This window comes from Pezoporus wallicus, unplaced genomic scaffold (assembly GCF_028554395.1).
Source record: "Pezoporus wallicus isolate ANWC-B61680 ecotype Strahan unplaced genomic scaffold, APGP_CSIRO_Pwel_v1 contig_6274, whole genome shotgun sequence".
Lineage (NCBI taxonomy): Eukaryota > Metazoa > Chordata > Aves > Psittaciformes > Psittacidae > Pezoporus > Pezoporus wallicus.
Window position 1 is genome coordinate 1,596,693 of NW_026635738.1, and position 19,600 is coordinate 1,616,292.

Genomic DNA, 19,600 nt, shown 5'->3' on the forward strand with positions numbered 1-19,600 from the left:
CACAGATGAGGGGAGACTCCAAACAGGAGGGACAAGGGAAATACAGGGTGAGGTGATCCCAGGGTGTTTGGGTCAGGAAAAGCAACACCAACACCTACCCCAAACTAACTGTGATGTTTGTTCACCTTTCTCCTGAAATCTATTGCTGATGGTTTCTGGAGCAGCCTGGCAATAGAAGTCAGTCACCAGGCAAGGCTGTGATGAGAAGGATGAACAAAAAGAGAGAGGAGAAAAATCAGAGCACAACAGCAGGTTGGCTGGGAGCCCTCTGTAAAATATGTGTAAGCAAGGGTATGGGTAAAAAATACAGACAGAGGCAAGAGATATTGTTTGTAAGGGAGCTGCTGCTCTCCCTCTTCCCCAGCTGGTCCCTCTTGACCTTGCTCATCCTCCTCCATCAGTCCCGCATGGGGTATGGCCAATTCCTGTCTTCATAGAACTTCTTCAGGCCCTTGAGGTTGACAGGGGGGAAGTAAGGGCCGATCCTCTTCCGAATCCACCACTTCCCCTCGCTGGCATGCTTTCCCCCAGGTTGGCTGAATTTGTATTTAAAGTGTTCCCCTCGGATCCACCTGCAGAGAGACAAAGCACAGCCTCATCAGGAGGGAATGGCAATGCTGCTGAGTGAAGGTGGAAAGGCATCGGTCCATATTTACAGGCCCTGGCAGTGGAGGTTTTGAGTCTTTCCAGAGCTGGATGGAGAAATGAGCTTGCTGGTGCTCAGCCTGTCTGGCTCCTGCATCCTGGTGCTCCATTCGTCCATCCTTGGGATGCTCACATTCAGAAGCAGCAATGCTGCCATCCCTGATGGAGTGAGGCAGTGGGGAGCTTTCGTGCTCCTCTTAGAATCCCAGACTGATTTGAGGTGGAAGGGACCTTAAAGTTCAGCCAGCTCCAACCCCTGCCACAGGCAGGGACACCTTCCACTGGAGCAGCTTGCTCCAAGCCCGTGTCCAACCTGGCCTTGAACGCTGCAAGGGATGGGGCAGCCACAGCTTCTCTGGGCACCCTGTGCCAGCACCTCAGCACCCTCACAGGAATACAATTTAATAATGATGCACCAGGCAGAAGAGCTTTAACACCCCCTGTGCACTCCCACCACCACCAGCAGCTCCATACATCTCTCTACAACCAAGTTTGAAAGAAAAACAGCAGGAAAATTGTTGCCTAAGAGCAACTATGGAGAGTTTCTGGCCGAGATGCTTCTAGGTACAGAGCTCAACTCCAGCCCCAGCATCCCTCAGCCCCAGCCCACGGCTGCTCCTTCTGCTCCACAGCTTATTAGCAGAGCTACGAGCGCATCTGTTTTCTGGCTGCCCTGGGAGCTGCCAGAAAAGGAGCTTTGCAAACAGTGCAGAAAGAAGCATTCATCAGTGTCGCCAAACACATTCGGAGCCTGACCGTGCCGCTCGGTTCGGTCCCGCTTGATGTAGGGCATGCTGACAAGAGAAGGAGTAACACCCCGGTGCTCCAGCGATGTGGTCCCTGTTTGCAGAGTGCATCGCTGCCTTTGCTGGCTAAGTTCATAAAATAAGCCACAAAATAAAAATGTCAAAGTCATGTCAATGCTCATTTAAACCTGCTTTGCTTCACTACTAAAATACAAACCCTGCTACTGAGCAGGGCACGGCGCTCCCGCAGCTGCTCGCTGCACCTCGGGCAGCCATAAAGTTCCTTCCTACCGCTAAAATAATTAGGGATGACTCCTGTATATTTGCCATTAGTGCTCACCTTCGGAACGCTGCCACTCCAATGGGAGACTGGAGACAACAGATTAAAAGGTCTGCTGTCATCATCACATCTCGACATCTCAATTTAGATCTTGCTGGGTACCCAGATGGGCCATACAGGAGCGATTCTCCTAACACAGCACATGAACACGGAGCTGTTCCTCACGCCCATCACTTGCTGCTGCCTTTCAGCATCCCACAGTAAATCTGTTTTCTGATTGTCTCCTGGCTGGAATGAAAGCAGGAAAAATATCCCCGTGCTTCCCCCTCTGCTGAGGATAAAGGGGTGGATCCAAGGAAGGCCAGATTAAAGCATCTGGAGCTGCACAGGGACGGCCCTAATTTAAACAACGGGTTACGGCTGAGTGCTGAGGGAAGAGTGGGGATGGAGATGTCCCCCAGTTCCATACCGCTCCACAGCAGAGCCTCCTGGGCCACCCCAGCATTCCCCCTTCCTGCCTGCTGATAGGAGCTGCAGGGAGGCAGGATACCAGCCCCCAAATACAGGAAGGTCAATGGGAAAAGGCAGAGGTGATGCCTTAGCCCTGGCTGGGGCTCAGGGTGCACAAACCTGCATCTCATCACCATAAATGCTGCCCTGCAGCTGCTGGCTTCATTACAGCCGGGGCTGCTTCTGCACCTTCTCTCCCTCCTCCTTGCTGAGGCTGCTCAAAGTCAAACGGGGGCTGAAGTGTTGCTCCCACAGTGTTTACTTCACAGGAGCACAAAATTTCCTGTTAATAATTAGACATTACAGAGCAGCAACATTCCCGTGGGCCTGGGTTGCCTCCAGGCTCCTGCCCGGGATGGCTGGAGATTTCCAAGCTGCTTCCTTGCTTTCTTGAATTCAAAATACCACATCCACCTCCCCAGAAAGCTTCAGGGGCTGATTTTATGTCAGTTCCTCTCCTGCTCGACGCCTCCCTCTGCCTCCCACACTGGGGATTTTAGGGTTTTTCTTCACTAAGCAACTGCAGAGCATCTACCAAGCTGGACCCATCTCCATGTATACCCATGATGTGGGGATAACGGAGTGCCCCATGCAAAAGGAGCTATCTGCAAACCCCATCAGGCAGAATTCCCATTTTCTAGATGGGGATGCAGAGCACAGAGAGCAGTTGACTTATCCAAGCAGACCTGGGATACCTCAGGAGATGTCAGGTCTCTGCACCAGACACAGAAGCGCCTTCTCCCCAACCTCAAGGACTGTCCTATAACCCCTCTGGAATGAAAATTTCCTTGTCCCTTTCGAACAGGCTTTGCCCACATTAAATAATACCTATCATCTGATTTGGTATGATTTTTCCCATATGTTCTCTGCCTATTAAAACGCTCATTATCAAAGGGGTTGACATGTAAAACTAGAACCGTGTGAGCATTAAAGCAACCACATGCAACTGAAGATGCATTTTTGTGGCATAAAGTTTGCCCTTCTATCTGACTACGTTTCAAACCCTTCTGTTCAGAGCCTAAAAAAGAATCTGAAGAGTCCCCCCCCAAACCCCCAACTTCTAAATTCAGCCACAGTCTTGTCCCAACCACAATCACTCCGCTTCCCCCAGCACGCCCCATCTGAGCCATGATCTGCTGTGTTGAGATGCATGGTCCACATTAGGATGACAAGATCCATGGAGGAGGAACCTGCACAGCTCTGTGGGCTGTGGAGCTTGTAAACTCCACGCTGCGCTCTTCCAGGAGCTGAACCACTCACCCAGTGATGAGTTATAAAGCTCTGGAACACAACCTCAGGGCTCCTGCACGGCCAGGACTTCTCTGGAATCCAGGACACAAGACTTGAAGGTTTCTGGGAAATGGAGGTACCAAAGAGCCCTCACACAGCTACAGCAACCAAAGTGTGGAGAAACTGCAATGGAAATACCTCTGTGCAGCAGAATACCTCTTAGCATCAGAATCTGGATGATGACAGCAGCATCTGGACCCTGCGCTATCCATCCTCTCCATTCGTCCCATGGTTAGTGGGAGAAACATGGAAAACCTGGAACCTTTCCTTGCAAGAGTCGAGTATGCAAAAGCTGCAGAGTTTAATACTCACCAGAGCCTCTCATTTCAGGGCTCACAGAGTTTACAGGCATCACTTGGAACCCTGGACAGCTTGTAATTCAGGTGAGATGCTCGCATGCAGTCACCTCCATCCCAAGATACCACTACAAGCTACAGCTCACCTTATCAGCAATTGCTTGTGTTTTGTGCAACTCTGTGGCTCACACAAAGACCTTCTGGCTGATGGAAGAGATCCAGAGGTCCCTGAGCCCCCTCTGATGCAGGAGACCGCCAGCATGCATGAACCATACTTGCTGCTCTGGAGATCTGGGAACATCCTCAAGAAGGTCATGAAGAAGTTATCTGACTTCATCTACATCAAAAGGAGTCTAATGCACATGGGTCACTCATGCTGGGAGAAGGATGGGCAAGACTCCTGTTTCAGAGGAGACAGACAGAAAGGTCAGGAAGGACAATCCTGGCTGTAAGCAGTTTCCCAGGGTTTATGGAGCAAACACAACCAGCAGCTCCTCCTGGCTCCCTGGGAAGCACCAGAAACAGCTACCACAGCCAGGCAGGAAATGGCTCAGGAGAAGAGTTAGGCTGAACGGGGTCAGATCCCTGTGGAAACACGCAAGGGATAAATAATCATTTGAGAAGCCAGAATCAATCCTAGAATGGTTTGGGGTGAAGGTACCTTAAAGCTCATCCAGTTCCAACCCCTGCCATGGCCCGCGACACCTTCCAGCAAAGCAGTTTGCTCCAAGCCCCATCCAACCTGGCCTTGAACACTGCCAAGGATGGGGCAGCCACAGCTTCTCTGAGTAACCTGTGCCCAGAATCAAGATACGGTCAGATAAAGCAAGTGAAGACATTTCTCTGCTATGACCACAAGAGGACAAGGGACAGAAAGGCCCCTTTTGCAGCTTCTGAGCCCAGTGGAGGTGCTGGCAGAGTGACAGCACTGATGCCCATGTAGATAGCTGGAAGAGAGAGGACAGAACCACAGAGATGCCCAGAAGGACCCCACCACCCCACATGGAATATCAGGACCCGTCTGCAACCACCCTTCTGGACAAGCACTCTCTCCATCACCACCCACATCGGGCATCGCCACCACGGCCTCAGGGAGGGCAGAAAGGCTAAAAATAAAAAGCCTTATTTTTTACATCAATATCTCCATCCCCCAGATGCCCAGTAGCAGCTGCACTGCAGCACTTTCAACATTCGATCATATATCAGCCTCTTATGACATCTTCCAACTGGACGTGTTAGAAATTAGCAGCAAGACTGGAGTTGGTGGGATGCAGGGCTAAATCTCCCAGACAGCTGTAATTAGTTCCAGAGGGTGCAGCTGTCTCCATGCAACAGCTGAGGGCTTCGAGGGAAAAAACCAGAGCCCATGGTTTCTGTTAGAATTAATGGCCTGACAGGCCAAGGCGGGCTGGGAGAGGGAAGAAAGAAACCAAAACACGGGGCGGCTCTTCCATTTTTAGGGGCTTTTTTTGTTGCTCTTGAGGTTCCCCACTCCATTGTAAATCAGGGAGCAAGGGGCAGTGGAAAGTACAAATTCATTACAGTAACAGAGCCTCCATCATCGGCTTTCTTGCTTCTTCGAGCCCTGTTAGTAGGAGGGATCATAAATTCATCTTGGCCCAAGTTTGCAGAATAAGGGCAGTTTTATGGGTTGTTTTTCAATGCTGCTGAGTTCTCTTTCTCCAAGGCTCCTGCGAGGTCTGGGCCTGCAGAGCCAGAGCATCCCATGGGCAGTTTCTCCTCAAAACTCTCCTGGGAGAGGGCAAAGTGGGGGTTTTCCCCCATGGACAGGTTAGGAAGGGAGGCTGGAGGCTGGGGCTACACTGAGGGCAGAGCAAACTTTGGTTTCACTGAAACCAGGTGTGATGGGGATGCAGTTGATGCTCCCAATGTAGCCAAGGCAGGAGCTGCCCTCACCAAAGAAGATGCTCCCACAGCCACGGGACAATCTAAACTTCCCCTCACTCAGCTTGAGCTTGTTACCTCTTGTCCTGTCACTTACTACGTGAGAGAAGAGAGCAGCCACCTCCTGGCTCCATCCTCCTTTCATTCAGGTAGCTGTAGATGAGCTCTGCCATCCCTGACAATGCTGAAACACCAAGGTTGTTTTTAACCAAAAGAAAATCCCTCAAACTTTCATTTCATTCTGATAATATCAGACATTACAATGTTGATGATAAATTAAAGATATTCTTTTAAATTACAGTATAGAGGGAAAGAAGCAGCAAACTGCAATAAAACATTTCACCGTGATGAAACCCACTGCGAAAGCCAAAAGAATGTGTTTCTACCTTTTCACCTCTGAGGATCCTGTCACTTCCCAGCACAGGTTCATGGCTCATCCCCTGTGGACCACATGGGGACATGGAGGGAGACTTGTCTGAACTGCCACAGGGTCAGAGGAGGCACTTGGGATTCAGCCAAACCCAAGTTCAAACCTTGAAGGACTCACATCCCTATGGATGCTCCTAAACACCACTCCTGTCTCCCTGAAAGACATTTTGGGAGATCTTGCAGAACAGAAATGCCATTTCCACCTACACCCCAGTGATGCCCGTATCTTCCAACAATCCCATGCTCCCTGCTGCTACAACAGCTCAGAATTACCTTCACCCTTTCGGGGTGTCCAAGGCAGCAGCCCCCAAAGTGCCTTCTACACTGCGCAAATGCAAAGCCCTTTCCATGGCTAGGGCTGTGTCTCCAGAGCAACCACAGGGAAGCCCCTACACCTTCTGCCAGGGTCCACAGTGACTTACATGGCCTGAAAATCCAGTCCAGGTATAAAGCCCAGCAGCTGCGACACAAATGGGCAATAAATGGGCAACCAAATGAAGAAAGGACACCAAACGCTGTACTCTTCTTGTGTTCCTGCAGCCAGGTAGCATCAAATGGGAAATGCTGCCTCCATAAATAACACCACCACTACAAATCCAGGTCTTCAGATCCATGCTGGGGCCTTTTTCAACAAAGTGCTACTATAATTGGAATAAAAGTCCTTAAGTGAACATGATTTAATATCAGAGACACCGAACACTTCAGGTCAAAAATAACAAACCGGGGTTTCTTTTTACCTCCTCCTGTAGGCAAAAACCTGATTTTTGTTTTCTTTTATTGTTGCAGTCTGCTTCCATGACGGTGTGTTAAACACTTATGAATTTCTCAGCCAAAGCCCTACCGTTCAGATTTACGAGGGCTGGTGTTTTATGAACTATCCGCTGCCCAAGCATATTTGGTAAATCCACATTCCACAAACATCACTGTGCTTGAAGTAAAGCTTCACACTCAGCTAGGCTGAGTGCTCAACAATACCCTCATTTTTAATCAGTCACCTGTTTCTCATTTTAAGTTTATCACACTTGAAAAAATACTATAATTTCTGGAGTTGTAAAGAAACCTACAAACTTTGGTCTCCGAAATTTCATTTCGAAGGCATTAACTCATTCTGAAAGTCCCTTGGCTATTGAAGGTGTAGAGTTTCCATTAACAGAATAAACTCCGTGGAGTATGGAGTGTAATGTTCTTATGGAAAACAGTCCCTTGCCCTAATTATTTAGTCTAGCAGGGAATGAAAATAATTAAGTCTCAAAATTCCCTTTTGAGTGAAGGGGGGGTGGAATATGGTAGGAAAATTAGGCTTTTTTCAACCCAGCTACTGAAGGGAGCTGAGCTGCGGTGGGCACAATCAGAGACTCAGAATCACGGAGTGGTTTGGGCTGAAGGGACCTTAAAGCTCCTCCAGCTCCAACCCCAACACCTTCCACCGGAGCAGCTTGCTCCAAGCCCCTGTGTCCAACCTGCCCTTGAACACTGCCAGGGATGGGGCAGCCACAGCTTCTCTGGGCACCCTGTGCCAGCGCCTCAGCACCCTCACAGGGAAGAGCTTCTGCCTAAGACCTAATCCTTCTATTAATCTAATTCTATTCATCTAAACCTGTCAGAATTGGGATGAGGCACAACAACAGGGATGACCAAAGAAATGCAAATAGTAACAGGCATCAGATGGGAGATCCCAGTGCAGGATCCAACCCAGACCCCAGCCCAAGGCAGGATGAGCACCCCCCGTGTTTCCAGCCCTCACCTTCACCCCCGGGTGCAATCCCGGTGGTGCCAGTGTTCCAGGTGTTGGGATTTGGCCCAAACTGTGAGCCACAACCTGGGATGCAGAGTGAAAGGGGGTGTTGGATGTTGGCCTGAGCCCAAATAAGCATTTGTAAATTGTTATTTTTATTTTACACTACCCAAAAATACCCCAGACCCATGAAAAACTTCGAAAGCAAAGTTAATGCCAGAGCAAAGGCAGCTGCCACATAAACCCAGCGCTGGATCCTGATCTTTTCCTACTATAAACTAGCTGCTAAGGAGTGAAAACAGAGGCTGGGCTTTGGTTAAACCGAGGTAACACATGAATTGAGACCCTGTTCCACAAAATCTATAGCCCCGTGTGCTCAACTGCATCCACGCTGCTGCGTAATTACTCACTGGACCTGCCTGTGTTCCTCTGAATGCTCTGCAATTCTCTTCTATAAAAGCTAACAAAGTTAAAGGTTTGCTTTAAATTCCTGAACATTTCATTTCCTCACCTGTTAGAGACTACAATAACACCCCCCCCCCATCTGGAGCAATGCAGTGTTATCCCAGCCACGTCCCACTTCATTATTTTCATTTTAAAACGAGTTCTTGTGTTCAACTACTTCATTTGCCTTTTTATTAACATCACTGATGCCAGATGCAGAGATGCAGCCTGTCTATGGTAAAGCCTTGCAAGGCAAGATGTGATATACATTAATTCATCCTTAATCTGTTATGGTGTCTTATTTTTAGCTTCAGACATGGTGAATACCAACATTTTTTGGCACTGGGGGACACGTGCGAATAAACAGGCCTGGGATTATCAAATGCTTCTGTCGCTCCATGAACCACAAGAGCTGTTTATTGCCAGCAGCCACCAGATGGTCCTGGCTTGTGGCTGCTGACATAAGGTGACACCTACTTCAAACTGGTGACTTGGTGTCTAAAGGTCCTAAGTCCTGCTAAAATCCCAGGGTCAGCCAGCACTCATCTTTCTTCCAGTTATTGTTAATAAAAGAGATCAATGCAAAGGAACATCCTGCAGTGAATGCCACTCAGTGAATTTCTGGCACTGAACCTTGAGGACATGAGGGAAGTTTGGTGAGACTCACGTAATAAATCCACCTGAGATGGAGGCAATGCAATACAGGTTGCATGCAAACCATCCCAGAGGAAGCGCCTTGGTAAAAGGTGGAAGTTTTTGGTGTCTTAGCTGGCAAAGGAGTCTCTCCTCAGCAGGTCTGGGGGATGTGCTGTGCTAAAGCTGAAAAACATCAGCAGGGTTCAAGAGGAAGTTCATTTCACGGTGCTGTGAACCTTCCTCCCTGTTTGCAGTGCATCCTAAGAGCCTCAAATGGAAAATATTAGCAAGAGCCTAATATTACTTGAGTTGATCCAAAATTCCCTTAAAATGTTTTCTCAGCTAAAAATAAGTTCTTCAACAAAATAGAGACTTTTGTGAGAAATTTCTTTTTGTTAAAAACATTCAGTTTTTCATCTGTGCCTTTCACTTGCTGATGTTTGCTTTGTCTCCTCACTAAAAACACAAACACTTCCAAGACAAGTGTCCACAAAAACAATCATTTCTGCAGGACTGCTTTGTCTTTGAACTACCTCAGTAGGCCAGTAGAACTGGGGCTCACAAAGTGATCATGGCAAAAAATCTAAGGCCTTTGGGCAGGAAACCACTTCAGTGGTCATGATTCCTGTCCAAGAGAAGCAACGCTGAGCCCTTCACAGACCCGCTTTGGAACAAGCTCAGCCATGGTCCTTGTGTCCCCACTGGGAAGGTATTAAGGTGCTGAGAGCACCAGCTCTTCATGGTGTCCTCATATAAACTCCACTCTTTAAAGACCATGTGGGTACCACCAAATACAGACCCCAATCTATCAACAGAAACCACGTGTGCACAGCCAAGACAGGAACACCACTGAGCCCAGGTACCTCCAGGTCCTTGATGAAACCCAAAGCTTACCGTGGAGGTGCTCTGCCTGCAAAGGGGTTCGTTGCCATCAAGGACAAGGTTTCCTCTTCCTGGGCCAGCAGCTTCCCAGCCAAGTGGATGATCCATTCATTCTGCTCATAGGTCTTGGGGAAAGAATAGGAAACATAAATGTTAGGTGCTGCTGGGCTTGTTGTGTAGTGTTATTAGTACTGAAGAATTCTGCGTGGTCTCTGGGGAGAGATTACAACTGATTCAGGTAGCAAACAATGTGCTGCAGGGAACAGATCCCACGGGATCCAACACCCTGAGGTCTACACCAAGACTTTCTGTCATCTGCAGGGAGCAGGGAGAGCTTCACTGAGCTTGTCTCATCTGGAAATTGTTCCCAAGGGTATGGACACAACCAAGGGTGTGCAAATCACAAAGCTGAATGAGCTGTTTGTTAGCTGAGCTGGGATGGCTACGTGCACTTTTCCAGTCTCCCCAGGCTGCAAAGCAGCATCCTTCATCCTCCAAGCATCCCCAAAGGAATTCACTTCACAGCTGAGGGACCCAAGAGTGTGCCCATGGCCAAGCGATCACAGCTCTGCTCATGACGGAGACCAGATAACAGTCAGGGATTCATCTCCCCCCTCACTCAGCCCAGTGACCTCTGCTCAAGGCGTGATGCCTGGGTGGGTATTTCTGCCCCTCTGCATCATTCCTGTGCCAGGGAGAAGCCTACAACTGCTGCTGCCAGGAAAACATAGAGCATCACTGGTCCAGGGGACATGCAGCACACACACAGCCCCTCCTGGGCAAGGGGCACCCACCACCCCTGGTTGTCCCCAACACCCATCAGCTGTGGCTCCTCCAGACCTCGCACCACAAATCAATTTGTGACTTCACACATCTCTAACATGGTTGGAGCATTCTTGCCAATTCTGCACCCCAAATACTTGATTTAAATCATTTCTTTTGGCAGCAAGCCCCACAGAGGACAGTAATGGCATGTTCTGAAATGCCAATCCATACACTGTTTTAAATAGGTTGCTTTCCCTGTTGCGTTACCCAAGAGAAAACAGAAGAAAGTGACTTCTCTATTCCCAGTTCCTCTCTCCTCTTTATTTCCTTGCATCTCTCTGTCCTCCTGACACCCCATGCCTGTGCCTTACCCTCCACCACACAGCCACTGAAGAGAAGCAGCTCGGCTCTTGGGAACCACAGAGGCAGAACCTGACTGCATTTCCCTCCCTGCAGGAATCCATGCATCTCATGCTGCTGCTGAAGTTCCATAAAAAGCATTTCCCTTTCTGATGACTTTCTGCGCCTTCTGCTTCCACTGTGATTCTATTTTCCTCCTTTTCTCATGTGTACCCAAATGGATTTTTGAATGCAAGCAGTAGGGGACACTGTGGGAAAGCGAAACCCAGCAGCTGTACCTGCAGGACTGTGACTAAGGCAGAGCACGAAGGCAAAATTACTCTGCAAAGCTTCTCTAATGGCAAAGTTTGTTATTCCCATTGCTAAGGGAAGCAGGAGAGAAACCCCAGAGATGGAGAACATCAAACGCTGGTGGGAAGGCGCATCAAGCAGCGGCTCTACCTCACAGGGCTCCTGATCTGTGCTCATCACAATTGAGAGGAAAACCACAGTTATTTAAGACAACAACACTGTAAAAAAGATTTCTCTCCCCTTCGGCCTGCTTCCATCCTGCCTCACTGCGTGGCTCATTCCAGCATCACCACGGATGGGTGCTGGAGTCAGGGATGTTCCCCACCACCAGCCCCGTGCTTGCTCTGCCCACCCCAAAGCCCCATTTACCCTCTGGTGCATCCCTCTGTCCACCAGCATCCTGTGCCGCCCTGTCTCCCATCTCCTGGTGCAGAAGAGGTGGCGGTGGCTCTCAAGGAGGGACAGGGCAACCTCAGTCCCTGTGGGACTGAGGTCACCATGGCCCCAACACAGAGATCCAGGAGGGAAAACATGGTGGGTCCTGGAGCCAGGAGCTTGGCATCATGTGAGATGTTAAACATTAACCTTGCAAATCTGGCAGGGATGCTGCAGCCTTGGCCATGTCATCATGGGACAACTCACACCAAAACACCCACTGTGCCAAGCAACTCTATATCTCTTGAGAGCTCCATGATGCCCGAGATGCTTATTTCAGGCCAGGCTTTAGAACGGATGCTGGCACATGGGGAGTCCTTTCCAAGAGGTGAAACAGCAACTGCAGATGGCCAAGTATCTCGGGTCAGATCCTCAGCATTTAGTGCCTCCCTTGATATTCCTTTTTAAAGTGCTCTGTATGATTTTAAGCTCTATCTGTAGGAAGGCCTGGGAGGTGTGAGCGTACCTTTGTGCACGTTGGGGACAAGAGAAGAACAGAAAAAGAAATCAACAGACTCCCATAGAGCTTTACGGAGGACCCCAAATCTTCAAAGCCTGATTCAAGAGCAGGAGGGTCTGCAGTGGTGGGACTGACTCCCTGGCTCACACAGTCTCCAAATCATTAATTAGCAGCTCCATGTGCCCCAGAGTTGGACTTCTGGTTTGTAAAGTGTTTTGCTTGTAAAATTTACAGCATGTCTGGCCCCAGCAAAGTCTGTGGTGAGAAATATCTACCCGGAGCAGCCCCCGCACTCCCCCCAGCACCAAGGCTCAGATACCGCACACCACTGATGCTCAGAGTAGGAACAACCGTGCTGTTTAACTCATCACTCTGTAAAGGGATACGGTGGCAAAGGGAGAGAAAAAAAAGCCCAGGAGATCTGGGCTGTGTCCAGGGAAGCATCACACCACAGAGCGGGAGGGTGACGGCTCCTCTGTCCGTGGATCCAGGGAGACCCAGACCTGAACACCATCTGCAGAGTGGCAATGGTCAGGATGGGAGGGATTCCCTGGTACTGACATTCTGCCATCTCTGAGTGTGCCAAACAAGAGAGTCATAGCTTGAATCATCCAGTGGATTAGCAGTAATAACAACAAAAGCCAGGACAGATGCACACATTGCATCTATCTACACATACCGTGCGTATCAGGGTCATCTTTAGGCTTTGGATCTTCAAAGAGCACAAAGAGAAGCAGCTGGGACTGACTCTGCACCAGTGACACGAGTCCCCAGGCTGCTCTGATTCCATCAAGATATGGGCATAGGCCAAGGCTCCAACATATACCTCCTGCCCTCCAAAACATGAGCTGCACGAGTCACTGTTGAGCCTGAGCAGAGCATCCCTGGGGAGGTGCAGCCCCCTCAAAAGGAGGGCCATGCCCCCCTCCTTCATCTTTTGAGTTTTCTTTCTGTTTTAGCATAGAAAGTAACTAGGGAACCCTAAAAACACAAAAAACCATCATCAACCCAATGAAAATGCATGAGAAAGGACCTTCACTACCAAGCCAAAGCCTTTCCATGTTCACAGACAGTCCACGCAGATCCCCAGGAATGCAACAGGCACAGTCCTCCAGCAAACCAGATCATCTCCAACTCTCCTTACAACTGGTACCAGCACTCAAGACCCCCCAAAATCAGGCTTTAGGTACAACACAGCAGACTAACAAAGAGGACCTGGGACTAGGTGTTAAAACACCACGAGCTTTTATTTCTTGACAGGCTTTCCCTGCCACTCTCACTGCCTACACTGCTTTGGGATGGGGTTTCCTCCTCCTTACCCACACATAGCGCAGCATGAGGGGCTGAGCATCCCTGCACACTGGAAGCCACACTACTCTCAGACTTCTCCTTAGCTGTTGATGTTCTCTGACACTTTACCAGTGTATAAGCACATTCTCACCTTGAATACATTAACTTCTATACAGTAGCATTTAATAACTTCACACAATTTAAACCCCAATCACTGCTAAGTCAGGCAGCAGCGAGGAGCTGGGGCAAAGCAGCCGCAGCAGTGACGGAACTGCAGAGATAACAAAGCAGAAGAGAACATAATCATCACCAAAAATCCATATAAAACCCACCCGGCGCTACAGGGAACATGTTCCCAACTGGAATAATAATAGTAAGAACCCCTTTCCTCTAGCTTTAATTGGTCATTTAATGAAAAAGGACTGTGGATTAGTGTGGCATTTTATTGAATCTCAGTCCTGGCACAGGCACACGGGAGGAGGGAAGTATGAGATGCACATGTGGAAACAGCTGGAAACTTGGCAAGGGAGCCCAGCATTATTATTTCACATGGTTGGGAGCCCTGCACCGTTTCACCTCGGCGTCGGTGAGTGAGGGCGGATGACAGAGGGGAAGGCGAGGTTTATGTTTCCTGTGCTGTGTCATAAGGAGCATTTTGCATCACAGCCTGGAAAGCCATAACTCCACCATCCTGGATATTTTCACTCAATATTCCCATTGCTGTTTACACTGCTGTAGTTAAGCACCTTCAACTGTTGCTGTTTAGGGAGTCTGAGCTATCAGCTGGAGAAATAACCCATGTCCCACAGAACAGAAGGTATAACTAATGCATCCCTTTGCTTTCTTACAATATTCCAGCTCACTGCTGTTTGCGACCATCCTGCTTCCCAAATGACTTAACCAAGGAAGGTCAAAGGCTACACCAAGGGCATCCCTTCTCATTATCCCCGATAACCACATCCCATTCTTTCTATTAGTTTCCCAAAGAGGCAAGCTGTTTCCCTGCAGGTATAGCATTTCAGCAGGGGCAGTTTCTCAAGCCTCACTAAAAGCCATCCCTTAGCTTGTCCTATTGGAAAATGCCTGGGAAAGCAGCAGATCCCTGGAGGCAGAGGGTGCAGTGAGAGCACAACAGGTCCAGCTGAGGAATAAAAGGCTGTGTGAGAGAAGGGAGCAAGACTTTGGGAACTAGCTCTTAGATCTTGCCTATACAGGGAAATCACACACCTGGCATAGCTCCCGTATCACCTCTGCTTTGGAAAGAAAAGTCACTTTGTTCCAGAATGGAGTCTAGACAGGGAGATACAATAGCCACTGTAGACAAGAATCATTCCCTGCATAGACAAGGTCTCACTGTATTTATACAGCCCGTGGCACGATAGGCTATCGGTCTTATTTGGGTTTCTGGGCACTTCCATCACAATATGACTCTTAAAGGTGAGCCCCATGACCCAGCCTGCAGGCTGTCCAAATGCAGCCTGGGGGTTTGGAATGATTCATACTCACAGGGAGACAACTCATGATGGTTAAAAGAGGAAAATCAAATCCTTCCATGCTGAACGTGGACCAAACTGGATGAATGCTGCAATGGAAAGTGGAAGTGAACAGAGGCCTGTATTTTTTGAAGGGGGAAGAAAGGAAATGTAAAAGGCTGAGCTTAGTACACTGCGCAGGAGGTTTAGGTTTTATTACGTTACACACACCTCCTCCTCCATTCTGCTGCCGGTAAGCACCTTCTGGCTGGAAAACCAAGGTAACAGAGGCTTGAATCAAGCATTTTACAAAAGTATTAATCTACCTTCTCTACAAACAGGGGTACTTTTTCTCAGCTCTTCCAGTTCACATCACGGTGATAACGTGAAGTCTCCATCACAGCTATCTCCGTTACCAACCAAGGGAGATCCTCAGAGCATCGACCCCGTTGCTGAAGTTTCTCTCTTCTCTTAGGGAGGCAGCTGAAGTTTATAAATAAGCTTACTTACATGTTGTATCTGAAAAACACACGTTGCTTCTCAGTGCCTCACAAATACTGCCTGGTGGTGGGTTTGCTGATGGTTTGTGTAGGACACAGTGACCTGGGCCACTGGTCTGACACACAGAGACCTTTGGAGCAGCTTCAAAGTACAATGCAACAAGACACTGGGCTTTAAGAAACGATATGAAGATGGCATTAGCTTTGTTATTTTCTGAGCTATTTGGTAAGCACCAAGAATGAGCCTTCGCTTTGACCAGCTGTAGTCCCCTAACAGAGTAAATAACCTTCATGCCACAGTAAGGAAGGGAAAAGCCTTCCCTTTGATTTTTCTTTATTCAGAGCACTGAAGGTTTTACACTGCTGCCCACTGGTGAGGAACAAATCTGCGGTAGGATAAACAAGTGGCTTTTGTAAAGTCCAGGCCATCCCACTACCAGGAAAAGTGACCAACGCGAAGCCCCAAAACTATGAGCAGTATTTTGTTTTGTGGCTGCTGTTTATTAACGATGCTGAATCCACCCACAGCCTGCCAGAAGTTGTAACACTTCTTGTGCCAGCAGCAAAGCGTAGCTCAGTTCTGGGTTGTGACGGCTGGGCTCCTACAAATGCCCACCAGAAACGAGGTATCAATTACAGGAGTGCTGTCATCAGCAGCTGGAGGACAGACATTGCCTATCATGGCACCAGGTTTGCCTTTCCACATTGTGCTCATCTCATGATGCACGCTCAGCCCAAGAGGCTTCCATGGAGCCCATGGGCATCCCCACTCACCCCTCTGTGTCTGTTCAGACCTTCAGCAGTTTCACTGCCCTTCTCTGGACCTGCTCCAGCAATAGCATTCATTAAGTGTGAATTGGGTGGAATCAGACCTTGGTTTAAACTCCTTTGACAGAAGTCATTGATCTGGAGTGACCAGCCTCAGCAACAAGCACCTGAACATCAGCTTCTGACTGATAGACACATTACTTCCGTTGAGAGCACCCTGCACAGAGGAGTCCATGTTATCAGCTGGGTGATGGAGCAAAGGGGTCCCATCCGAGGCGGCTGCTGGGAAACAACTGAAAAGGGCCACACAGATATCCACAGGCTGCTGCTGGTTTGTGGGAGTTTTTCCCCTTCTACAGACGGGAAGAAGCAACACAGACATGTTTCTGGACGGGTTCTGTCCCTGCCAGGACTAAATGAAGGGCTTCAATTCAGAGCTACAGCACCCTCGGGATGTCGAGACATAGGGAACAAAGAGGGGATTTAGGGAACAAGTGAAAAGGCATATTATATTTAGATAATAAAATTAACATGAGGAAAATTGTTTCCTGGAAAATAATGCCGTGTTATATGACGTATAATTATGGCACTACTGGAATGGTAATTAAGAGGCAGGCAATTAATAATTGCAATCCAGAGGTGGAGCAGCACCATGGCTGCTCTGTGCCAAGGGCCTGGCCCACCCGAGCTCCAGCTCTTCAAAGGGAATCCTGCAGCTACAGCCGAGGTGGAACGCTTCGCAGGAAACCCGGAGCGGAGGAAGGCGTCGTATGTCAAGTGGTGATGAGGTGCAAAGAGGAACCTGTCGCGAGCAGCACAAAGGGATGGTAAATATCTTTCCCCCAAGTCCCCAGCTTTTCTGCAGCCTGTCAGAGCTGGAGACGTCAGCTCCTGACCTGGCCACTGCCAAGGAACTGCAGAACCAGCCCTGGGGCCGCCTGCTTGGGAAGTGATGGGGCAGATGGCGAGCCGCGGTGCAGAAAATACCCAGAACTTCTAACCCCAAATTCCACTAATCCAGAGGCTGAAGTAACGTGGTTTTATGGACTCTGTAAACTGGTGTATGGGGTTTGCAAAACTTGCCTGGCTGCACAGATTTCTTCTGGGGTTTTGGCTTCTGGTTTCTCATCCTTTCTGCAGCTCTGTGCGACTCAAGTCTAAACAGCACCCCAACAGCAGTGAGTTCTCCTGGACGACAGCAGGACAGGCAGCTTTGCCAGGAGCTGGCACCCAAGATACAGCTCACAGTTTGCAAACAAACATTTGGCCACTCTGAATGGGATTTCCTTCCATGCTTAAGCAGGCATCGACATGCCTGAACATCCAGATTTGCTGCCGTGCCTCAGCTACTTGCCTTCCCGTGGTTTTCAACAGGAGCCATCCCCACTTTTCAGGTGGTTTTTTTTTCTCTTTTCTACTCCTTTTGTTAACACCTCTTCTGAGCAGGATCTGGAATTGCTTCATGGAGACCTGTGTGCACCAGGAGCCACAGGAAAGACCCCAGGGCCAAGAGGGTATGAGAGAGTCCTACAGTGGGCACAGGATGCATATGCTGGGATAGAGCAATGGACCCATTTCCACCCCGTGCTGTGCTTCAGAGCTGCATGAACACCTAGCTACATGTCCAGCACTAACCCACCAGAGCAGGAGCCACGCTCCCTCCTCCTGCCAGCACCAGGAGACCCACAGTGCTAATTGCTGCTAATGAGCTAGTGTGGACAGACACCTCGTCAGGCACACGCTCCAGCAGCCCCTGGGCCCAGGTGAACAGAAACTCTTGTGGGGGACCTTTCAGTGAGTTAAACACTAATAACAAAGATGCAAAGAGCCCATTTCCTCTTCCTCCTCCTCCCCAGGCTGTCCTGTCCATCCCAGTCACTCAGCACCAGACCCAGCTTTGCAGAGAGACAGCACTGGGTGTAATAGCATCAGAGCCTCCACTCGCCTGTGGTACATCAGTATTTATGCCCTGTCCTCCTCTGATTTTAAACCTGAAATCACTTTGTATTTTAAAGCCTTCAGGACATTCCTGCCCTGGAAACAAACAGCCTTACTCTCATCTCAGAAATAACCTTCTCTTGGGATTGATGAATTTCTCCTCTGCTGCCAAATACAGTCAGATTCAAACCAAGAGCTCCCATTCAGCCTTCTGCACCTTTACGTAATGCTGAGCACAGTTGGTGGCTTGAGTTTTAACTTTTGCTGTCATTTTGCTGAGGGATAAGCATATCTAATGCAGATTAAATGAAATTCCAGCACACAAGAACTATGGGGGTAAATATAAACCCATGGCCAGAGAGCGATGGTTATGTCATCGCTGAGGAATCCCAACGGCGCCTAAATGAAAATACCACAAAGAAAGCAAACCCGGAAGTTTGGGGCAGGGGGAGAGGAGTGAGGGAAGATGCAGGATATGGGAACAAAGAGAAAAGCCAGGATAACCTGGGCTGGGTTTGCCTCATGCCATTGCTGCAAGCCCTGGTTTTGTAAAACCCGGTCTAAGTTCTCATGCTCACACGAAGGAGATTTTGCAGAATAAGCTAAAAGATACAGAGGAGCTGGTCTAACCAGCTTCCCCCTGGTCTAATTTATAGCTGTCACCTGTTTGCTGGTACTATGTGGGGAAAGTATTTTGAGGGACTCTGTATCTATTGGTAGGCAGTGGAAGCAACTACTGGCCTCCCCAGAGGTGTCCCAGCAGGGATGCAGGCTGGAGTGGGCAGCCAGGGATGCTGCCACCCTGGCACATCCAGGGGCTTTGTCAATGCCTTTAACTCTTGTTATTGCAGAGAAACAATTAAAAAGCTTCAGATAAGTTTTCCAAGAGTTTCATTACGCTGTTAGCAGCCATTCTTTAGGAATACAACCCTTTTATAAGCATAATTAACTTACAAGGGGCTTCAAGTATTCCCTGACCCATCCCAATACAGAGTAAACCCATATAAATCATTTTTCCCAGTCAAGGGACACCCAAGTCTCAGAAGCCCCAAAGGCATGTACCTGGAAGGCAGCAAACCACATCAGCCAGTCCAGGCGGTAGTGGTAGGGGCTGATGAAGCATGGCCTCCTCTTCAAGTTCCCAGGCTTGCATTTGAAGTCAAACTCCTCCCAGACAGCAGTGGGGTCATTGGGATCCATGCTGGATGTCCCCTGAAGGATGACCTCTGTTCTCTCCTTGGTTATGCTGTGGGATACAACATGCTATTGGTTTTTGTCTCAGGTCAGGTAAAATGAGAGTCAACATGACAACAGAAGTCAATAGGCTTATGGTAAGGTTGGATCCTGACGGCTCAAGCTACAGACAAGCTTTGTGTCCAGACTTTTCTCCCTCCAGCAGCAAAGGACAGGGAAAACCTCAACTTCCATTCCCTTCCATGCTCCCCTCTATCAAACTCCAGTTGTGTCAGTTGAAGGAGGGGAGGTTTCACAGAAATCCTGCCTTGAAGGTCTGGCCCCGAGAC

At 49.0% G+C, this 19,600-nt stretch overlaps 1 protein-coding gene across 4 annotated transcripts in view; it reads right to left on the minus strand.

The window, feature by feature from the left end:
• Positions 1–253: 253 nt before the first annotated feature.
• LMF1 (lipase maturation factor 1) overlaps positions 254–19,600 on the minus strand; it is a 175,375-nt gene continuing 156,028 nt past the window's right edge. For all 4 annotated transcript variants that reach the window (XM_057398153.1, XM_057398154.1, XM_057398152.1 and 1 more), the window contains 3 exons: positions 19,140–19,323; positions 9,811–9,923; positions 254–572 (listed from right to left, as the gene is read on the minus strand). In XM_057398153.1, coding sequence (XP_057254136.1) covers positions 398–572; positions 9,811–9,923; positions 19,140–19,323 — 472 coding nt within the window. In that variant the 3' untranslated portion in view covers positions 254–397. The remainder of the gene's footprint in view (positions 573–9,810; positions 9,924–19,139; positions 19,324–19,600) is intronic.